The sequence below is a fragment of the Micromesistius poutassou genome (genome assembly GCF_964030765.1).
Source record: "Micromesistius poutassou genome assembly, chromosome: 19".
Classification (NCBI taxonomy): Eukaryota; Metazoa; Chordata; class Actinopteri; order Gadiformes; family Gadidae; genus Micromesistius; species Micromesistius poutassou.
The window spans coordinates 5,205,243-5,222,325 of record NC_140289.1 but is presented as its reverse complement, the minus strand read 5'-3'; the positions used below and the strand labels follow the sequence as shown (position 1 = coordinate 5,222,325).

At 43.9% G+C, this 17,083-nt stretch overlaps 2 protein-coding genes across 2 annotated transcripts; one reads left to right on the top strand and one right to left on the bottom strand.

The window, feature by feature from the left end:
* Nucleotides 1–1,535: 1,535 nt before the first annotated feature.
* sh3bgrl2 (SH3 domain binding glutamate-rich protein like 2) lies at nucleotides 1,536–7,387 on the bottom strand. Its single transcript, XM_084483574.1, has 4 exons — nucleotides 7,199–7,387; nucleotides 5,161–5,346; nucleotides 3,764–3,847; nucleotides 1,536–2,616 (listed from the first exon to the last, which is right to left on the bottom strand). The coding sequence occupies exons 1-4, from the start codon at nucleotides 7,241–7,243 to the stop codon at nucleotides 2,602–2,604; spliced, it is 330 nt and encodes a 109-aa protein (XP_084339700.1). The 5' UTR covers nucleotides 7,244–7,387; the 3' UTR covers nucleotides 1,536–2,601.
* Nucleotides 7,388–7,784: 397 nt separating this feature from the next.
* On the top strand, nucleotides 7,785–15,891 carry lca5 (lebercilin LCA5). The gene is made up of 10 exons (XM_084484263.1): nucleotides 7,785–7,888; nucleotides 9,615–10,009; nucleotides 11,687–11,955; nucleotides 12,573–12,878; nucleotides 13,460–13,597; nucleotides 13,798–13,894; nucleotides 14,345–14,478; nucleotides 14,590–14,758; nucleotides 14,920–15,302; nucleotides 15,345–15,891. Exons 2-10 carry the CDS (start codon nucleotides 9,622–9,624, stop codon nucleotides 15,792–15,794), a joined length of 2,334 nt encoding a protein of 777 aa, XP_084340389.1. The 5' UTR covers nucleotides 7,785–7,888; nucleotides 9,615–9,621; the 3' UTR covers nucleotides 15,795–15,891.
* The last annotated feature ends 1,192 nt before the right edge of the window (nucleotides 15,892–17,083 follow it).

The window sequence follows — 17,083 nt, the reverse complement described above, 5'->3', positions numbered from 1 at the left end:
TGATTCCGTCTCGATACAGATAAGTTAATAATCTGAATTTGAATAAATAAATAAAATATATATTTTTTTATTTCTATATATATATATAAATATATATATATATTTATATATATATTTTTTTATATATATATATTTTTAATTTGTTCGCCTGCTATAACATTCTGTTTGCCTGCTGCAGAACTCTGTTGATTGTCTTTAATGATCATCACAAAAGTAGCAAGTGATCTGCAAACTCTGAATAGCAAACTCAGATGTATATATATTTTTGAAAATCACACATGGAAATGTACATGAAAAAAATTTGATAACGATCGATAATCATTTTAGAATCTAATCGTTAACCTCTGAATCAGAATCGAGTCGTGAGGTGCCAAGAGATTCCCACCCCTGGAAACCTCCCAGCTTTCTTGCATGTAGTGATGCCAACAAAGATGAATGGGAACGCTATAAGTGCTACAAGCCAGGAAATTACATCACAAGCAACTTATGCGGGTGGTGTGGCATCTCGAATTGAACAAGTCAGAGGTTGTTTTTACCGCGTTTCGGGTTATCTTGAATTCAACATTAAACCAAGAAGTCACAGCAGGCGACATACAGTACGTGAAGTTGATTCACAGTTCCACTTATTTCATGCAAAGTCTTAGTGATTTTAACTGTACTGTAAACTAAGTATTCAGGTGCAATATAAGAAGAAAATAAAGGGAAAGACAACATTAAGCTATGCAAAAAAATAAATTTATTACTACAAGCTTTCTAGAATATAACCCTAGCAGCAAACTATGGAATGCTATTCATGTCAATACATCTTTTTCTTAATAATCTCAACCCATTTTACGAAAATATAACAATTTCTGAACCAAAAAAACTTTCACATCGTTTCTAGATACATGACTGTAGATCAACTATTTCCTAAAAACACCAAAAGTGCATTAAGAGCAGCACAAACAACAAATACTCTACTTTGATATACACTTACAGTAAACTTATCTTGATATAAAACACATATTTGGTTCAGTAATGTTGAGATTCAACATATCCATGGTTTGCAGAAACTTACAAATAGCTATCTCCATCTCATGCAGAAGTGAAATAATCCCTAAGAGAAAAAAATGCTCAGACAGTTCTCAACAGTCCTTTTTTTATTTTTTCACATATTTTGTAGCAAACTCTTCACGGACTGCCTGGCAATGTGCCACGGACCCCCAGGGGTCTGGGGACCCCACTTTGAAAACCACTGTTTTAGGAGACTATGGGAGGAGGGGTGGTGGGGGGTAAGGGGGGAGGCTATGCAGAGTCCAGGTGAACTCTGAAGTAGTCTCACAGAACACCAAGGTTAATGACAGTACCATGGTTTTACAAGAAACGTACCATGATTTATGCTTCCTAATTTACCTTCTATTTACTTATGTATCCTTGGTCAAACTGTCCTGAACAGTAAAACCAATAGTAGTTATATTAGGACAATGAAGAGATGATTTTCATATCCATCAATATTGCAATGAAATACTATAAAGGACACATAAACTACTGACTGGATACCTAGTATAAATGAGCCATTATTTATTATACAAAATGACATATTCAATTAATAGGAATAACCTGAATGCGAGTGCCATGGTTAGCCATTTTGGCAGTGCCATCACAAGATGGCACTCACAACACTGAGCATGTGCAGGCCTTTGTGTAGACCTCAGCACTCATCTGACCATCTACCCGTGATAATTTAATAGGCAGAACCTAAGGGTGGGAATGAGGAGGAAGGGCAAGGGGTGCAAGGGGTTGAGGGAACACACCAATGGAGTGAACACATTGAATTAAAAAATAACTGAAATTGCACAGTGTTTGTTTTACAGAGTTAAATTAAGAAACATTGTAAGATTGATTCATTAATTGATTGTCTATAATTTATTAATGAATTAAAATAATTTTGATTGACAGCTGTATAGCATTGTTCCCGCCCACTTTGTTGAAAATAACAAGCTTTGATTTTAATTGCATCGACAGTCATCTCCTCGTCCACTTGACGCTACGCACACAACGTCGTGACCTCATGAACCACATAGACAACACAGAGCTTTTTCCAAAGACTTACTCACTTTCCACATGCACACACACATGCACACACACACACGACCCACACAGAAAGCAATCATGCCTTTGATCTCAAGGCCATTGCACAACATTAGGCTTAGCAAATAGCTTTAGAACGATATTCTATCTTACACACCGATGTCGCATGCCAGTTGGCATCGTTAAGCAAAACAACTTACAAACCAAACGTGAGTGCAAAACGGTTGTCCACACGTACAATAGTTCCTCCTGGCAGTGGTGGGACGGCGGTTCCTGGAAGGGTTTCTGAGCACTCACAAACAAACTTCTAGTAGGGCGAGGGGGGCTGTGCATCTGGGAAAATGTGTGTGTGTGTTTGTGTGTGTCACTTGGCCAACAGCCGATGTTCTCACAAAGCGATTGGCCCTCGCGGTGGAGTTGATCTAGGAGGAGAAAGTAATGCGGGACAGGGGGCGGCGGTGACCCCCGGCTACCTCCTCTTCTTCACCGACTGCAGAGAGGCACGCACTGCTGCTGTAGTGGCAGCGCCCTCTAGGACTCTGAATCCTGGAAGATCAATCATTCAATCTAAATTGTTTGATTGTTTTAAATTTCGTCATTCGATCAAACGTGATTGATATAGCGCTTATCTTTGTGGAACACTGTTCAGTGCAATGTGCTTGGCATGGGAAACAACAAGATAAATAATAAAATCTGATATAACAATCACAAACAGATGGAAGAATCACAGAGATAAGGTTTAGGGGTATATATGTATACCAAAAGGTAGTTACAGTCTTGAATTAAGACCACCATACCAATATTTGAATACATAAAATCGATCCATAATATGGACACATTCAAAATTTTGTCAAATAATAAATAATGCAAATAATTCTTAGAAGCACTATTAAAAACAAACACAGAAGGCATTTCAGCAGATAAACAGTTTCGGAGTGGAAAAACAGACATCCTGTTGTTCTGTACTTAATCCTATCTAAAATTGAATCATCCAATCAAATGTAAGAACGATACCATGTGACCGAGGGGGAAATCCAATGACAATCAATTACCGAACCCTTGCCTCATAAGCGTGGCCTCAATAATGCTAGATTCCAGAAAGAAACACTCTGAACGCCATCTTTGGAAGCATTATGTCCCTTGGACATAGATAAAGGACGCATCAGATGGAAGTTATACATTTTGGTTGTAATATTTGTATATTTGGATTGGTGCCATCCACCATTACATAAAATAAATACTTACCTCGGTTTACAATTTAATAATTTTATTCTAAATTGTAAATCTTTATGTAATGTATGTAAACCTAAACAAATCACAGAATTTGTTTTCTGAAATGTAAGACAATAGACATTATTCCATCAATGCAGAGTGACATAGAGCTTGACTGAGCTGCAACTACTCCACTCAGCCAGTGTTTGCTAATGGTTAAGAATGTCAGCAAACTGGAGTTCATGTTGAGGCTGTTGTTGCTGTTCTAGTAGTGTCCTCAGAGACATGAGAGGCGGGGGGGGGGGGGGAGCGGGGGGGGGGGGGTAGTTGTGTCTGAACCATTTATGTCAGTGAGCGAAGCGGCTATCTGTGCCTGTATGTTTGTCTGTCTTCGTGTGTGTCTGCGTGTGTGCATGCATGTATGTGTTGATGCGTGTGTTTGTGTGTGGTGTGTTCCAATGCAGTGTTTACTTTCCCTTACTTTCTCTAAGGCTTGGGAACTAGAGCGACCCAGGAAGGCAAACACGCCGTTGTTCTCCTTGGACTGGAAGAAGTCCTCATAGTCCTGTTGGGGGGGAACACAGGAAACGGACATGCACTGTATTACATAACATCTGCATACAAACAACCCTGCGGAGCTGTGGCTGGTTTGGAGGGGAACAAAACCCCCTACCCCACCTTTATTCTGGGGGCGGTGCCACTGGCTCCCTTGTTCACTTTAGACTAGGGGTGTAACGACACACAAAAGTCACGATTCGGTACGTACCTCGGTTTTTAAGTCACGGTTCGGTATGTTTTTTTTTAATTTGATTTGATTTTGATTTGATTTATAAAATTGTATCAAACAAATGCCTTACACAAATGAAAAGACATCAAATACAAGTGAGGATAAAAATAATAAAGTCCAGGACTTATTTCCATTGAGGTCCTCAACACAAAACATCAGGACAAGACAAGACAAGGCAGTCACAGAGTGTGTGATAATCAATATCACATATCAATATCAAAATAAAAAAAAATAGATCTTTTTTTTTTTCTGGTACGTACCGAAATGAAACATGCATCGAAACGTTAGACCCGTACCGAAAAATGTCGGTACGTATGTACGGTCCCAGTGGTGTCATCAAGAGAATAGAGGCTTTTGCTGTCAGAATGAGTAAATCGTGAACAAAATCAGTCTTCCAATACTGTAGTGTGAACCCAGAATAACCTATAGAGGGAGTCATCAAATAAAAACCCATCTACAATCTGTGTTCTGTTCTCCTTTAACACTAGTCTTTTGTGCAGTCTCTTGCCCTTAAAAGAAGACAGTTGATTAGTGATTGACACCTGTCGCTAATTGACCTGCCATTCAATTGGCTCCCGAGAGCCACGCCCCCAGCCTCCTATTTCTCTACTACAGACGGCCAGTGCTTAACCACTCGCTGCGACATCACTGTTGAGGTTGATGGCTCGGTTAGCTGTGCCCAATAGACTGCCTTCTTGACATTCTGTGTATGGCTGCTCTTCCAGCAGTCCACTGGGAGTGATATAGGATTAGCTTTGATAGAGAGAGAGAGAGAGAGAGAGAGAGAGAGAGAGAGAGAGAGAGAGAGAGAGAGAGAGAGAGAGAGAGAGAGAGAGAGAGAGAGAGAGAGAGAGAGAGAGCGCTGCCAGATGAGATTATCTTCGACATCACTCGACTGGATTATGGCACTCACTCTGGATTACAGCCGTGTACAAACATGGAAACAGGGATCACGTTGGGTGGTGCACGTCAGCCAACTCAAACTCAAAATGACGAGCACTGTCTTCCTACTGCCTTCTGACCTTTGGGACTTGGACCCAGAACTTTTGGACTGGGAAATCTCACCACCATAAACCCTGGAAAATCCTTACCCCACAATAGCGATCTCCATTGAAGATCTGCGGCGTCAGTGGCTTGCCCACCTCTGGGTGCTTGTCCTGGGGGATGTTGCGGCACATCCACAGCCTCTCCTCCTCCCCCATGGTGATGTCTACTTCCTGGAAGCTCAGGCGATTTGCTTCCAGGAAACTCACCACGTCCTGCTGGTGCTTCTTCACCTGGAAGGGATGAGAACAGGAAGAGGGTGGGAAGAGAAATTAGGAACGGAAAGGAAAAATTGGAGGTTGGCTGGATTAATGTGGTCTGAAAAAGAGGTGATTCTGAACTGTAAATAAAAACTCACTAAGTGTGTGTGTGTGTGTGTGTGTGTGTGTGTGTGATTACAATTCAGCTATTGTCTGTGCTGGAAAGTAATTTACAGACACTGCACACCCAAACAAGACTCTTGGAAACTGTGTCAGGCTTCCATTGTCTCTGAATATTCTTTGTTCATAGTTCATATACAGCCTGATAAAAAAAAAGCTTTAATTGGGAGACCAGCAGGGAGACCTTTGTCTTGTAAAACCAAGTTAGTTATTTTCTTTTGTGGAGGATGAACTGGATTTTAGCAATACATGCTTTTGCTAACAGAGAAATGCAAAATGCAAAGCGTGGGAGATTATACTTCCGATTTTATAGCCGAAACCTAGATTCCACTTCACACAATCATCCAAGGCTAAACTTTCATGCTCAGAAATAGAAGTGGAATAGATACACGGAGACATTACTGACAAGGGTCTCCTTTATGGATGTATTCAGCAACCAGATCATTACCAGCCAATGACAAATTTGTTATTTTGAACTATTTCCTAGTGCCTTTATCTTCCCTGTCTCCTTCCGTTGCTGTCCCTTACATGATGTCTCCCTTCATCCACCTCTTCCTTCATTTCTCTTTCACACTCCATTTGTTACCTCCTGTCTATGTTATTTTGTGTGTGCTTTCCATGTCGTGTTCGGACGTATGAATGACGCAACTATCCACAATATCTCCATCTCTTTCTTAATTAGTTGATCTCGTTTTAGCCCCTGCTGCATCACATGCCAGAGCACAATAATGGATGACATGTATGCATTGAATATATCACCTCCTCGCTCTTTTGTTCCATTTCAATTCAAAGAGCCAAACAAACTGACCAAAATAGGCCCAACTGAAAGGCGTACAAGCCTGTCTTTCTTTCAGCGTTTGTCTATAAGGTAAAGGGGTTGGTATTAACTTCACTTTACACACCGTTAATGATTGTCATTATTCCAACAGAAGGTTAAGATATAATATAAACTGGATTTGTCTTCAATGTTGGCATCTGCCCAGACCATTGTTTTTTTAACGGTTCATGTGATCCCATTTTTCACATGTTCACAACGTCAAGTCTTTATCCTCTGAGCTCGCTCTTGTTTTAAGAATTTGTCAGAAATGCTTTTAATGTGTTACATTTAATGAATAAATAAAGAGACAAGTGATGATCCTTGTGTGTGCGCGTGTGTGTAGGCCTACTATTGTGTTGTATATCTGCTATAATGGCAACCCACAGGTTAAAAAGGGAAAGCAATAAATTCAATCCAGGTGGAGTGCAGAATAACCAAAGTAGGACATGTGGAGTGCAGAATAACCAAATAGGTTGAACGAGAGAGGCGATAAATGGAAATCATTCGGCAAATCTGGACTGCTGAACTTAAAGCCAACACAAATGGAGCCATACATATTTTTATAGCAGCGATTATACACCAATGCGGGTTGTGTGCGTTCGACTTGCGGTGCTCTGGATCTAAATAGTACATATGTATCAAGGTGATCCAGATCTATAACATGTGTCTTGAATATAGAAAATGTGTGAATGCATAAAATTTAGTCGGCAAAAAGTTTTTTTTCAATTGGGGCTGAGCAGCACGTTAGGCCTTCATAACTGGGAGCTCCTGTTATGCTTTGTGCTGGCAAAACCATCTCACAAAAATAAAGTAAGAAACGAATGATTTATAGGCTAAACGCATCAAATGCAAATAGCCTTAATACCTAAATCACGCCACACTACTCACCACTACAGATCCGGTCGAGGAGGCAACGTAGACCTTGATGACCATTTTAATCTTCGATGAACTATCCGAGCGCAAAACGCTGATAAATAGCCAATACGCTACTGTTTCGACCTTTCACAGTACTTAACCTTAAAAATATATATATATATAGTAAAAGACGACTTTGCTTAAAAGTCGAATCGTACGAGAACCTGGGTAGATGGGAAAAAGCGCGCGTCTCCAAGCGCACAATTTGCCATAATAATAACGCGCGGTGCGTTTCCGAGCTCTCACGCTGGCGTCTATCGTCACGATCTCTAGACGCGACTGTACCATCACACAAACAGCTAGGGACGGGCTGTACCAGTAAGCTGCACCTGTGATTGATCCAGCGTATGTGTGATTGGGAAATGTTGTTCACTGAGAAGCATCGAATCATCGTCGAAACATTCTCGTTCTCATCCTACCATTAGTCGTGAAAATAGTTGTAACAGCGGTAGTAGGCCTACTGCTATAACGAAATGTATAGTGTATTTACATAAAAACTAAATTAAAGTGCACCACAGTGCCACCCGTGGGAGGAAGTGGAACTGCTACTCCTTTAGTCAATTCCATGGTTGCCATGGTGCAGCGTCGGCGATGGGACTGTCAGGAGCAGATGATTTGGAGCGAAGAAACACAAATCTAACCCTTATATCTCCAAATTACGAGGTAACTTCTGGTGGTTTTGAGTTTTTCTTTGCGCCAAAAGAGTAGTTTATGTCTAATTGGTTGTTTTGGGTGGTGTTGTGGTTATTTACTGGCACGCTGTAAGTGTATACCGAGCGATATTAGCCATTTAGCTATCTCGGCTAATTCAACTCAAGACTCCAAATGATAGCGCAGGTATTTAGTTCACGAATATATATATTGCTACTGGAAAGCCGAGGAAAGTTGTGTACGAGCGGATGGCATACAGACACACTAGCTCCACAACATGATAACTTCAACACGAGTCCAACATGGACAGCCTGTTGCACTGCTAGCATGTCAGTGAACTAGCTAGCCTTAATCTCAGCTAGTTTGCTAAGTAGCCACACGCCTTGTTTTGTAACTAGTAGATTAAATCACCACGAAGATAACTCCGCTATCGCTCGCTATCTGTGCTATATACGTATTATTGAATACGTGGTATCCTAGGCATTATTCCCAGTGTGTGTATTCGGCTGAACGACAGACACACTTGACTTGATGTACCTGACGGGTATTACCAAATGTTCTACTTCAGTCCCCTGCAGTCACGACAGGACAAGACACCAACGCGTAGATACGGACACTAGCAATCCACCTTTACGAATTGATCTATTTTCTTTGTCTTTCTTTTGTTACCAGACATTGGTCGTCGTGCATACGTTTGGACGTTATGACCTCTATAGTTGGCACGACTAAAATATGAGGATGAATTTGATGACTTGTAAGAGGATAGGGGCTGTGTAAGTTAAGAAATCACTACACAATCCGATGAAGCTATTATTTCATAGTAGGTCAATTTCTCCTGAGATGATTGCTGATTGCATACTGTTCACATGGTCAAAGAGATGGACAATATATATGTTATGTGCAGATTCCGATTTTTGTAACCGTTAGGAGGGCGGCTGTCAGAAACTTGACATGGCTGATACATGTGTGTGTTAGGCAGAAGTTTATATTCCTTGACTAACTAGTATTTTTCCACCTATTATGGAGGGTGATCTGGCTGTTCAATCAATATCCAGATTACATAGATGCACTTGTATCTGACCCACCATATTAGGAGGCGGTGTCTGTGTTTACCCCTGTTGTCATGGACACCGTGATATCAAGTGCTTTTCCTTTGTCTGTGGTTGATTACGTGACCAGGACACTTAATAGGGTTAAGAACCTCCTGCAAAAAAACCCTAACCTAACCCTAGACAGCTCACAACAGCATTCAAATTTTAAAGATAATTACATAGATATACATAGTAGACATAGACATAGTTTTGTTGTTCCGTTGTAAAGGATGTAGAGAACATAATTGTGCGAGCTTGCCACGTATGTCACAGCTAGAGGAGCAGTGTTGTTTGTGTGACCGGGGTGTCACCCCTCATGCTGTCTTATTGAGAACATTCACCATTGTGAATGTGTTGTGGCTTATTGGCCTGGTTGCAGAACGGATAAATAGGAGATAATCAATATGACAATTGTGTTTTTGTTATAAGGCCTTACATTTTTTTCTTTCAATTTGACTGTTAAAAATGGGATTATTGTAAGGTTTGCATAATACAATTAGACTTGAGAGCCTTTTATGATTCCTCATTTTATTTGACTGGTTCTTGGGCTAGATTTAGTTTTTGACACTGACACTAACACTTTTGACACATGACTAATTCCTAATTACTGAGGAAACACTTTTTCCTTTGGCCTCCCCTCAACACAGTGAGCTCATGACAAGTGACCCTATGGAGTTGGAAACCAACAGCGGTGACCATGACGACAACCGGAACTCCGACCCGGGCCGTCTGTCCATCCGGAGCAAAGGAAAAGATTCCCCAGTGTCCACGCAGCCCACTCCCAAGCGCAGCCCCAGTGTCCGGGACCGCAGCCAGGACAGGTCCAAGACCCGGATCTGGGAGACTGATCCCGACCGGGACGTGGCGTCGGATGGAGAGAGGCGTGGCAGTGCCGGTAGTTCGTTATATTCAGACGACTACGAGTCTCGCTCCTCGGGGCGCTCGCTCTCGCCTTACTCGCGGTCGCGCACGCCGTCGCGCACCTCGCCGCGAGGGCCCCGCACCAATGGGGCTCTGCAGGCCAGTCCTTTCCGCAAGACAGGTGGGGGACGAATGTTGTTGTAGTTCCTGTACCCTCCCATTAGATGGCGGCGTTGCTCCTTTCAATCAATAACCTTTATTTTCCCTCGAGAGACACTGAGGTTTCCCTCATTTACAGTGACTACGAGCAACAAGGATAACATCATAAAAATTACAATAAAAATATATCTATAAAGTATATACAATATAAAAAGCAAGAATAAAATAGGATGAAATACTAAATGAGAATGAGATCAGCTAAAACAGTTACAGTGGGATGTGTACAATTAAGAAATCATAGATTTAAATAAACCAAAAGTATCATGGAATGAGAAGCATTCCATGAGTTAGGAGCACTGATGGAAAAGGCAGTCATTCCTAGACTGGAGTGAGCTCTGGGAACCTTTAGGAGGTACAATAGGTCTCTGTGTCCCAGTCCAGCATGGTCCACATGTAAGGTGGCTGTTTCCCAATAAAAGCTTTAAATAAAAATTTAAAACAGTTTTTTGTACATCTCACAAAAAGAGAAGGCCAACCAACCTTTTCATAAAGGATGCAGTGATGGGTTTTAAAGCAATCACCTGTAATGAATCTAAGTGCTGAATGATAAACTGAATCCAAAGGTTTTAGGGTAGAAGCAGACGCATACTTATAAACTACATCCACATAGTCCAGCACTATCTCTTGCCCTTGAGAACAACATTAATTTTGTTTTGGTTTGATTAAGAACCAGCTTGAGTGAAACGAGCATTCTGAAGAGCATCAAAAGACGGTTGCAATTTCTCAACAGCTGATTTTGCAGAGTCAGCAACACAGTATAAAATGGTGTCATCAGCATATAAATGAATTTGACAACCACTGACAAGAGACACAATATCATTAATATAAATGGTGAATAGGACTGGTTCTAAAATTGATCCTTGTGGAACACCTTTGGTTATGGGTAAGAAACCAGATTGGACATTACCTAGTTTTACACATTGAAATCGGTCAGATAGGTAATTACGGAACCAGTTACATGCATTTCCAGTTAGACCAATGCTAACCAATTTATCTAATAATAAAGAATGGTCGACTGTATCAAAAGCTTTATTAAGATCAATAAACAGGGCAGCACAGTGTTTTCTATTCTCTAAGGCAGATACAATATTATTAGTGACCAGAGTGATGGCAGAGATAGTACTATGGTTTGCTCTAAAACCAGATTGATGTACAGACAAAATAGAGTGATTTGAAAGGGAAAATTTGAGTTGGCAGTTAAAAAGAGATTCCAACGTTTTTGCCAAACATGACAGCCTGGATATTGGCCTATAGTTATTAGGGTCCATTTTTTTCTCCCCCCTTATGTAAGGGAAGGACGCAATCAGATTTCCACACTCTTTCAAATAGAAATATTTAAAAAAGTTTATGTAAATGAAGAAAAGGCAATTACTTGCATGCCAGGGAATATTTTCGGAATACTTTCTATCAAATTTAAGATGGGTGCAGAATAGTTCTGAAGCTAAGGCATTCAACTCCCAGCTGAAAGATACTGGAACTTGAATACTGAAAAAATGCCTAGCCCCCTACCTGCCATGTATCCAAAATGTACTGTAAGTCACTTGGTTTGCGCTGGATGAAAAGCTTTCACCAAATAAGTCAACTGCAAAGGAATCGCATTCAAATAATTTCCCCATCACCACCCCGTACGCCTTTACAGGAGGAGGAGGAGGAGGAGGGGTCCGTCGGGGAGTGACACGCCCCCAGCGCCACGGTGGCCCCCCTTCTCTGTCCCGACCGCTGCACCGTGGTGGCGGAGGCGGGCGCTCCCTGCAGAGCAAGGAGCCCGCGGCCCCCAAAGACCTAGACCTGGTCACCAAGCGCATGCTGTCGGCACGCTTGCTGAAGATCAACGAGCTGCGCAACGCGCTCACCGAGCTGCAGCTGCGCACGGACGAGCTGCAGAAGGAGAACCGCGTGCTGCGGCAGGTAACGCTGACGCCGGTCCCCGAGGCCACACTTCCACCACACGGTGTACGAGCAGGGTAAACATGCACACAGCGTTTACACTGCTCTGCGGCAAAAGCCATGCGGTTAAGGTAAATGACTGCGTTTATATAGCGCTTTTATCCAAAGTGCTTTATTACAATATTGCCTAACATTCACCCATTCATGCCCACACTCACACACGGTGGACGGTGGTGTCTGCCATTTAAGGCGACAGCCAACTCGTCGGGAGCAGTTAGGGTTAGGTGCCTTGCTCAGGGACACCTCGCCACTCAGCTTGGAGGAGCCGGAAATCGAACTAGCAACCCTGCGGTTACCAGCCAACCCGCTCTACCTCCTGAGCCACTGCTGCCCCAAGCTCCCTATGGAATGTGTATTTTGACGTTTTACGTCCACGTTTTTCGTAAGGTTGTATGGACGGGTGCTAGGCTCTCCCACTTTTGAAGTCACATGCTGATAGTATTTCGAAATGGATTGAGATGGATTTGCACATTTGAGGCCTCGTTCTCCAGAGGCGATGATGAGGTCACCACAGGGGGGGCTGGTCCGTCCATAACGTCAGAACCCCATTACAACCCACCCTCCCTGTATCCCCTCAGCTCCAGGTGCGCCAGGAGAAGGCGCTGCATCGCTACGACGACACGGAGAGCGAGATCTCGCAGCTGCTCACCCGACACAGCAACGAGACAACGACGCTGCGCGAGCGGCTGCGGCGGGCGCAGGAGCGGGAGCGGGCGTCGGAACGCCGGCTGAAGGACGCCGAGGAGCGCCTACAGAGGAGCCAGGCGGCGGAGGCACGGCTCCGGAGGCTGGCGGAGAAGCAGGAGCTGGGGCCCCGCGAGGATCTCAGCCGCCAGCTGGAGCAGGAGAAGACCCTGGGTCAGGAGGCCCAGCGCAGGATCAAGGTGATCTATAGCATAACTATGGCTAAAGGTCTTCTGGATCTATATAGTACACATGTATCAAGGTGATCCTGATCTATAACATGTCTACATTTAAAGGTCCTCTGGATCTATATAGTACACATGTATCAAGGTGATCCTGATATATAATATAACATGTCTACATTTAAAGGTCCTCTGGATCTATTAGTACACATGGATCAAGATGATCATGATCTATAACATATATATGACTCAGGGTCTTCTGGATCTATATAGTTCACACGGATCAAGGTGATCCAGATCTATAACATATATCCATGGTTCAAGGTCATCAGGATCTTATCCATGACTCGAGGTCAGCTAGATCTGTATAGTACAACATGGTTAGGCACTGTCACAGGGTCCCAGACATTTTCCATAATGAGGGTTTAACAGTAACTCCATTTGTTTACATGGCCACGATCGTAACCATTACACACTATTACAAGTTAGGGCAGTTGTAGAAGTGAGGCGCAGGCTGGACGCTGGATCAATCCACAGCATTTCAGGAGATCGCTTCATGCCCAGGGTCCACAGGTCTTGACTTGTGTGTGACCTTGCAGGAGCTGGAACGCGGCTTGGAGCTGAGCAACGGCAGCTACCAACGGCAGCTGGCTGCCGAGAGGAGAAAGGCCACTGGCGTTCAGGAGGAAATGAGGACGCTGCAGGAGGAGCTGGTGAGGCTGAGCGGTAAACTAAAGGTACACACACACACACACACACACACACACACACACACACACACACACACACACACACACACACACACACACACATCGAAGGAAGGAACAGTAACTCTTGTAAAAACAGAATCCCAGTGCACTTTAACAATGCTGAACATGGATCAAGCATCGCAGCATGCTCAGAGGACACTGATGTACTGTTGTGTCTCTGTATTCAGGAGAAGGAGAGGGAGCTGGACACGATGAACATCTACGCCAACCGCGTGATGAAATCCTCTGTTCGCAAAGACACAGATCTCGGAGTGAAGAGCAGAGGTAAGGCCCTGTTGTCTGTGGCTGTCTGTTTTTGCGTGTATTTGTGTTGTTGTGTTGTGTTGTGATGTTACAAATGTATAGGGTACATTTACATAATCTCGGATCCAGCAGTCCTAGATCTTCTGAGGGCAGACTGCACAGAGAACTGGGCCGGAAACCAGGACTGCAAGGGACTGAGTTGCACCTAGATTTATACCCTACCGAACATAAACTCTTAATGATTTTAATGTGTATTTCTACAGTGGCCAGTCTACGTTGATTGGAAACCTTTACAGACACATACTTTTTACAGATTACGAATGCCTAGTGTCTGTTCACCAACTATGTCCCTGCAACATGATTTGTCAACAATCAAATATGAAGCAAAAGAAAGTGAAATTCAATCTCCTAAAGTGATTTGTGAAACTTGCTCCCCTCTGAATGACGAAAATTTCCTCCCCTCCCTGCCAGCCCCCAGCATCACCAAGGCAGTGCAGACCGAAGACAGGCCTCCAAGCCCCGGATTCCCCACGCCTCCCCCTGCGGCCATCGCCGACTGCAACGAGTACGCCAATCGATCAACGCCCGATAACCTGTCTTTCAAGGTAGACAAAAAAGATTAAAACCTTTTACCTTTACAACTCTTGACGTCCAAATGCTACATTGAGATCCCCCCTCACCTACTCTCTCCCTCCTCTTCTCTCTCCCCTGTACAGGAGCTCCACAACGACCACAGGGGGCAGGAGGGAAGCCGGGAGAGGAGGGATGAAGACCATCAGGAGAGAGAGATGGCAAAGGGTAGAGGGAGGGAGAAGGAGGAGAAACGGCTGCAGAAATTGTTTTCTAATGGACCAGAGCTGAAGCCAAAGCCAAAATCAGAAGAGGGTAAAAACATTTTTTTGTTAATATTCCTATGTCGCCACAAAATAGAATCAAAAGGCTCAAATCTGGATACACCACATGGGGGCGCCACAGGTCCATGCCCTTTTTCCAGCTATCTAAAGAATACACATATTTTTCCTGATCAGAACATGCTCCTTCAACAGGATGGGAGAAAGAGGAGAAGAGGGAGCCGGCGACCCTCAACCACAAGCTGGACGAGAAGAGGCAGCGAAGGGGCCCGCTTCGGGAGGAAGTGGAGAAGAAGGAGGAGGAGGTGGTGGGCAGCAGATGGAACCAGGAGGAAGCCGACGAGGAGCGACGCAGGAAGGACCGTCTGCTCTCCAAGCTGAGGGAGATTGACCTGCAGAAGGAGCCCTCACCCCCGGACCATGTGTTCTCTGACCGAGACCCCCACTCTGTCCCACACCACCACCACCACCACCACCACCACGCTGCCTCGGGACCACCCCCACCCCACAGCCTCAACCCTGCAGCCATCTTCAGCTTCACACAACTGGAGGAGTCGGCAGGCACAGCGCACACCACTGTGGGGGCAGGGGACGGGGGGAGGAAGGGTGGGGAGGGTGTAGCGGTGGGGGTGGGGGTGGGGCGCAGAGGGCCGCCGCGGCCCCAGCCATCGGACCCAGACGACCTGACCTTTGGCAGCTACGCCCCCACCATCGGACGACCCCCTGCCCGCGGCTCCGTTTCCTCCGGCTTCCCTTCACCCCCGCCGCCGCCCAGAGAGGGGGACAAGGAGAGGGAGAGGAGCGCGGGGAGCAGCGAGGGCCGGAACTCCGTCAGTCTGATGGAGCAGCTGTTTGGGACGCTGGCCACGCCCCCTGCCCAGATCTCTAGCTCATCCAATAGGATGGCGGCACTTGCTAGCGACACGCGCCCACGGCGGGAGAAGCTGTTCGGCTCCGAGGCAGTGGCGGCGGCGGCGGCCTTCCAGGGCACGCTGCACGTGGCGGAGAGCCGGCCAGCGGTCCGAGCCATCGCTTCGTTCGACGACGACATCGAGGAACTCACTCTGTGATTGGCTCACAGGAGAAGAGGAGGGGATGGTACCTTTTTTATTATAAAATATTTTGTGAGGCAATTTTTGTATGAGGAAGTTATTGGGTGTGTGTGTATGTGTGTATCTGTACCATTGTTCAGAATCTGGAACATCTGGATGCAGGAAGTGACATCATAGTAGTTCCAATTAAATTTTGCTAAAGCACTGTTAAGCTACAGGCGGTTGATTATCTGATCAGTTCAGAATACGTAGTAGGCAGTGATTGGTTGTGTACTCAGGTAAAAGTATTGTAAATGGAATGAATACATTATACAAATGTATAATTTTATACATTGTCCAAATTTGATGTGCTAATGTATAAAAAATATATGTACATACATTGTCAACCCTTATAGTCTGTTAGACGCTATCCAACAGCACTGTTCTTTGAACAAGTCTGTTATATGAATGAAATGATACATTGATATCACTTATTCTTCTGACACGACTCATCATTTCATGTATGGTGTTTGTTATTTTGTGTTTGTTTGGATGTCATTGTGAATCTTTTGTCAAGAAAAATATATTTTCTGAACTTCCGTTTTGTTATTGTACTTAATTCGTAAGCTAGTATATTTATTAAATAGTACAGTTTGCATTGGAGCTGATACAATCATGCTTGTGAAGCCTTGAATTGAGAGGAAATTGAGGCAATCTACCCTATTAGATGAATGATGGAAAATTGAATACGGTGCCAGAATGTAAAATATGATATAACATTTTGTCAAATAAACCCTGAATTGTACCAACTTCAGAACAGTAAACAACAATGCTCCCATATCTCATTCTGCTTATGTATACTACCTTTAAGTGCCAGTGCTCATTCAAAAGATTTCAAATAGTTAATACTTCGTGTATATTTTGTAACTGTTATTAGTAATAGGATTTGAGGGAAATGATTTGTTATTTATGAATTAGGTTTGTTATTTCCGTTTTTATACAGTGTGTATACATGTATTTTATTTGTATGTCAAATAGCTTTGTTATGTCAATAAACGAAGTCAACCGATTCTCCACGTATTAGTTAGTCCCTGGTGCAATTGCTGCAATTTTTGTCTTTGGATGAGGGACGTGTGACAGGGAAAGCATTAGTTTAGTTCCAAGGGTCTGAACGTACAGTGGGCGGCACCTGTCCCTGCTCCCAACCAATCATCTGAGCAGTGATTGGATGGTGATGACGAGAGGTACCGCCTTCTGTACGTTCGGACCCTTGGATCTATGAACTACCACAGGAGATTCCTGGGAGGTATCCAAGCAACTAAACCCTG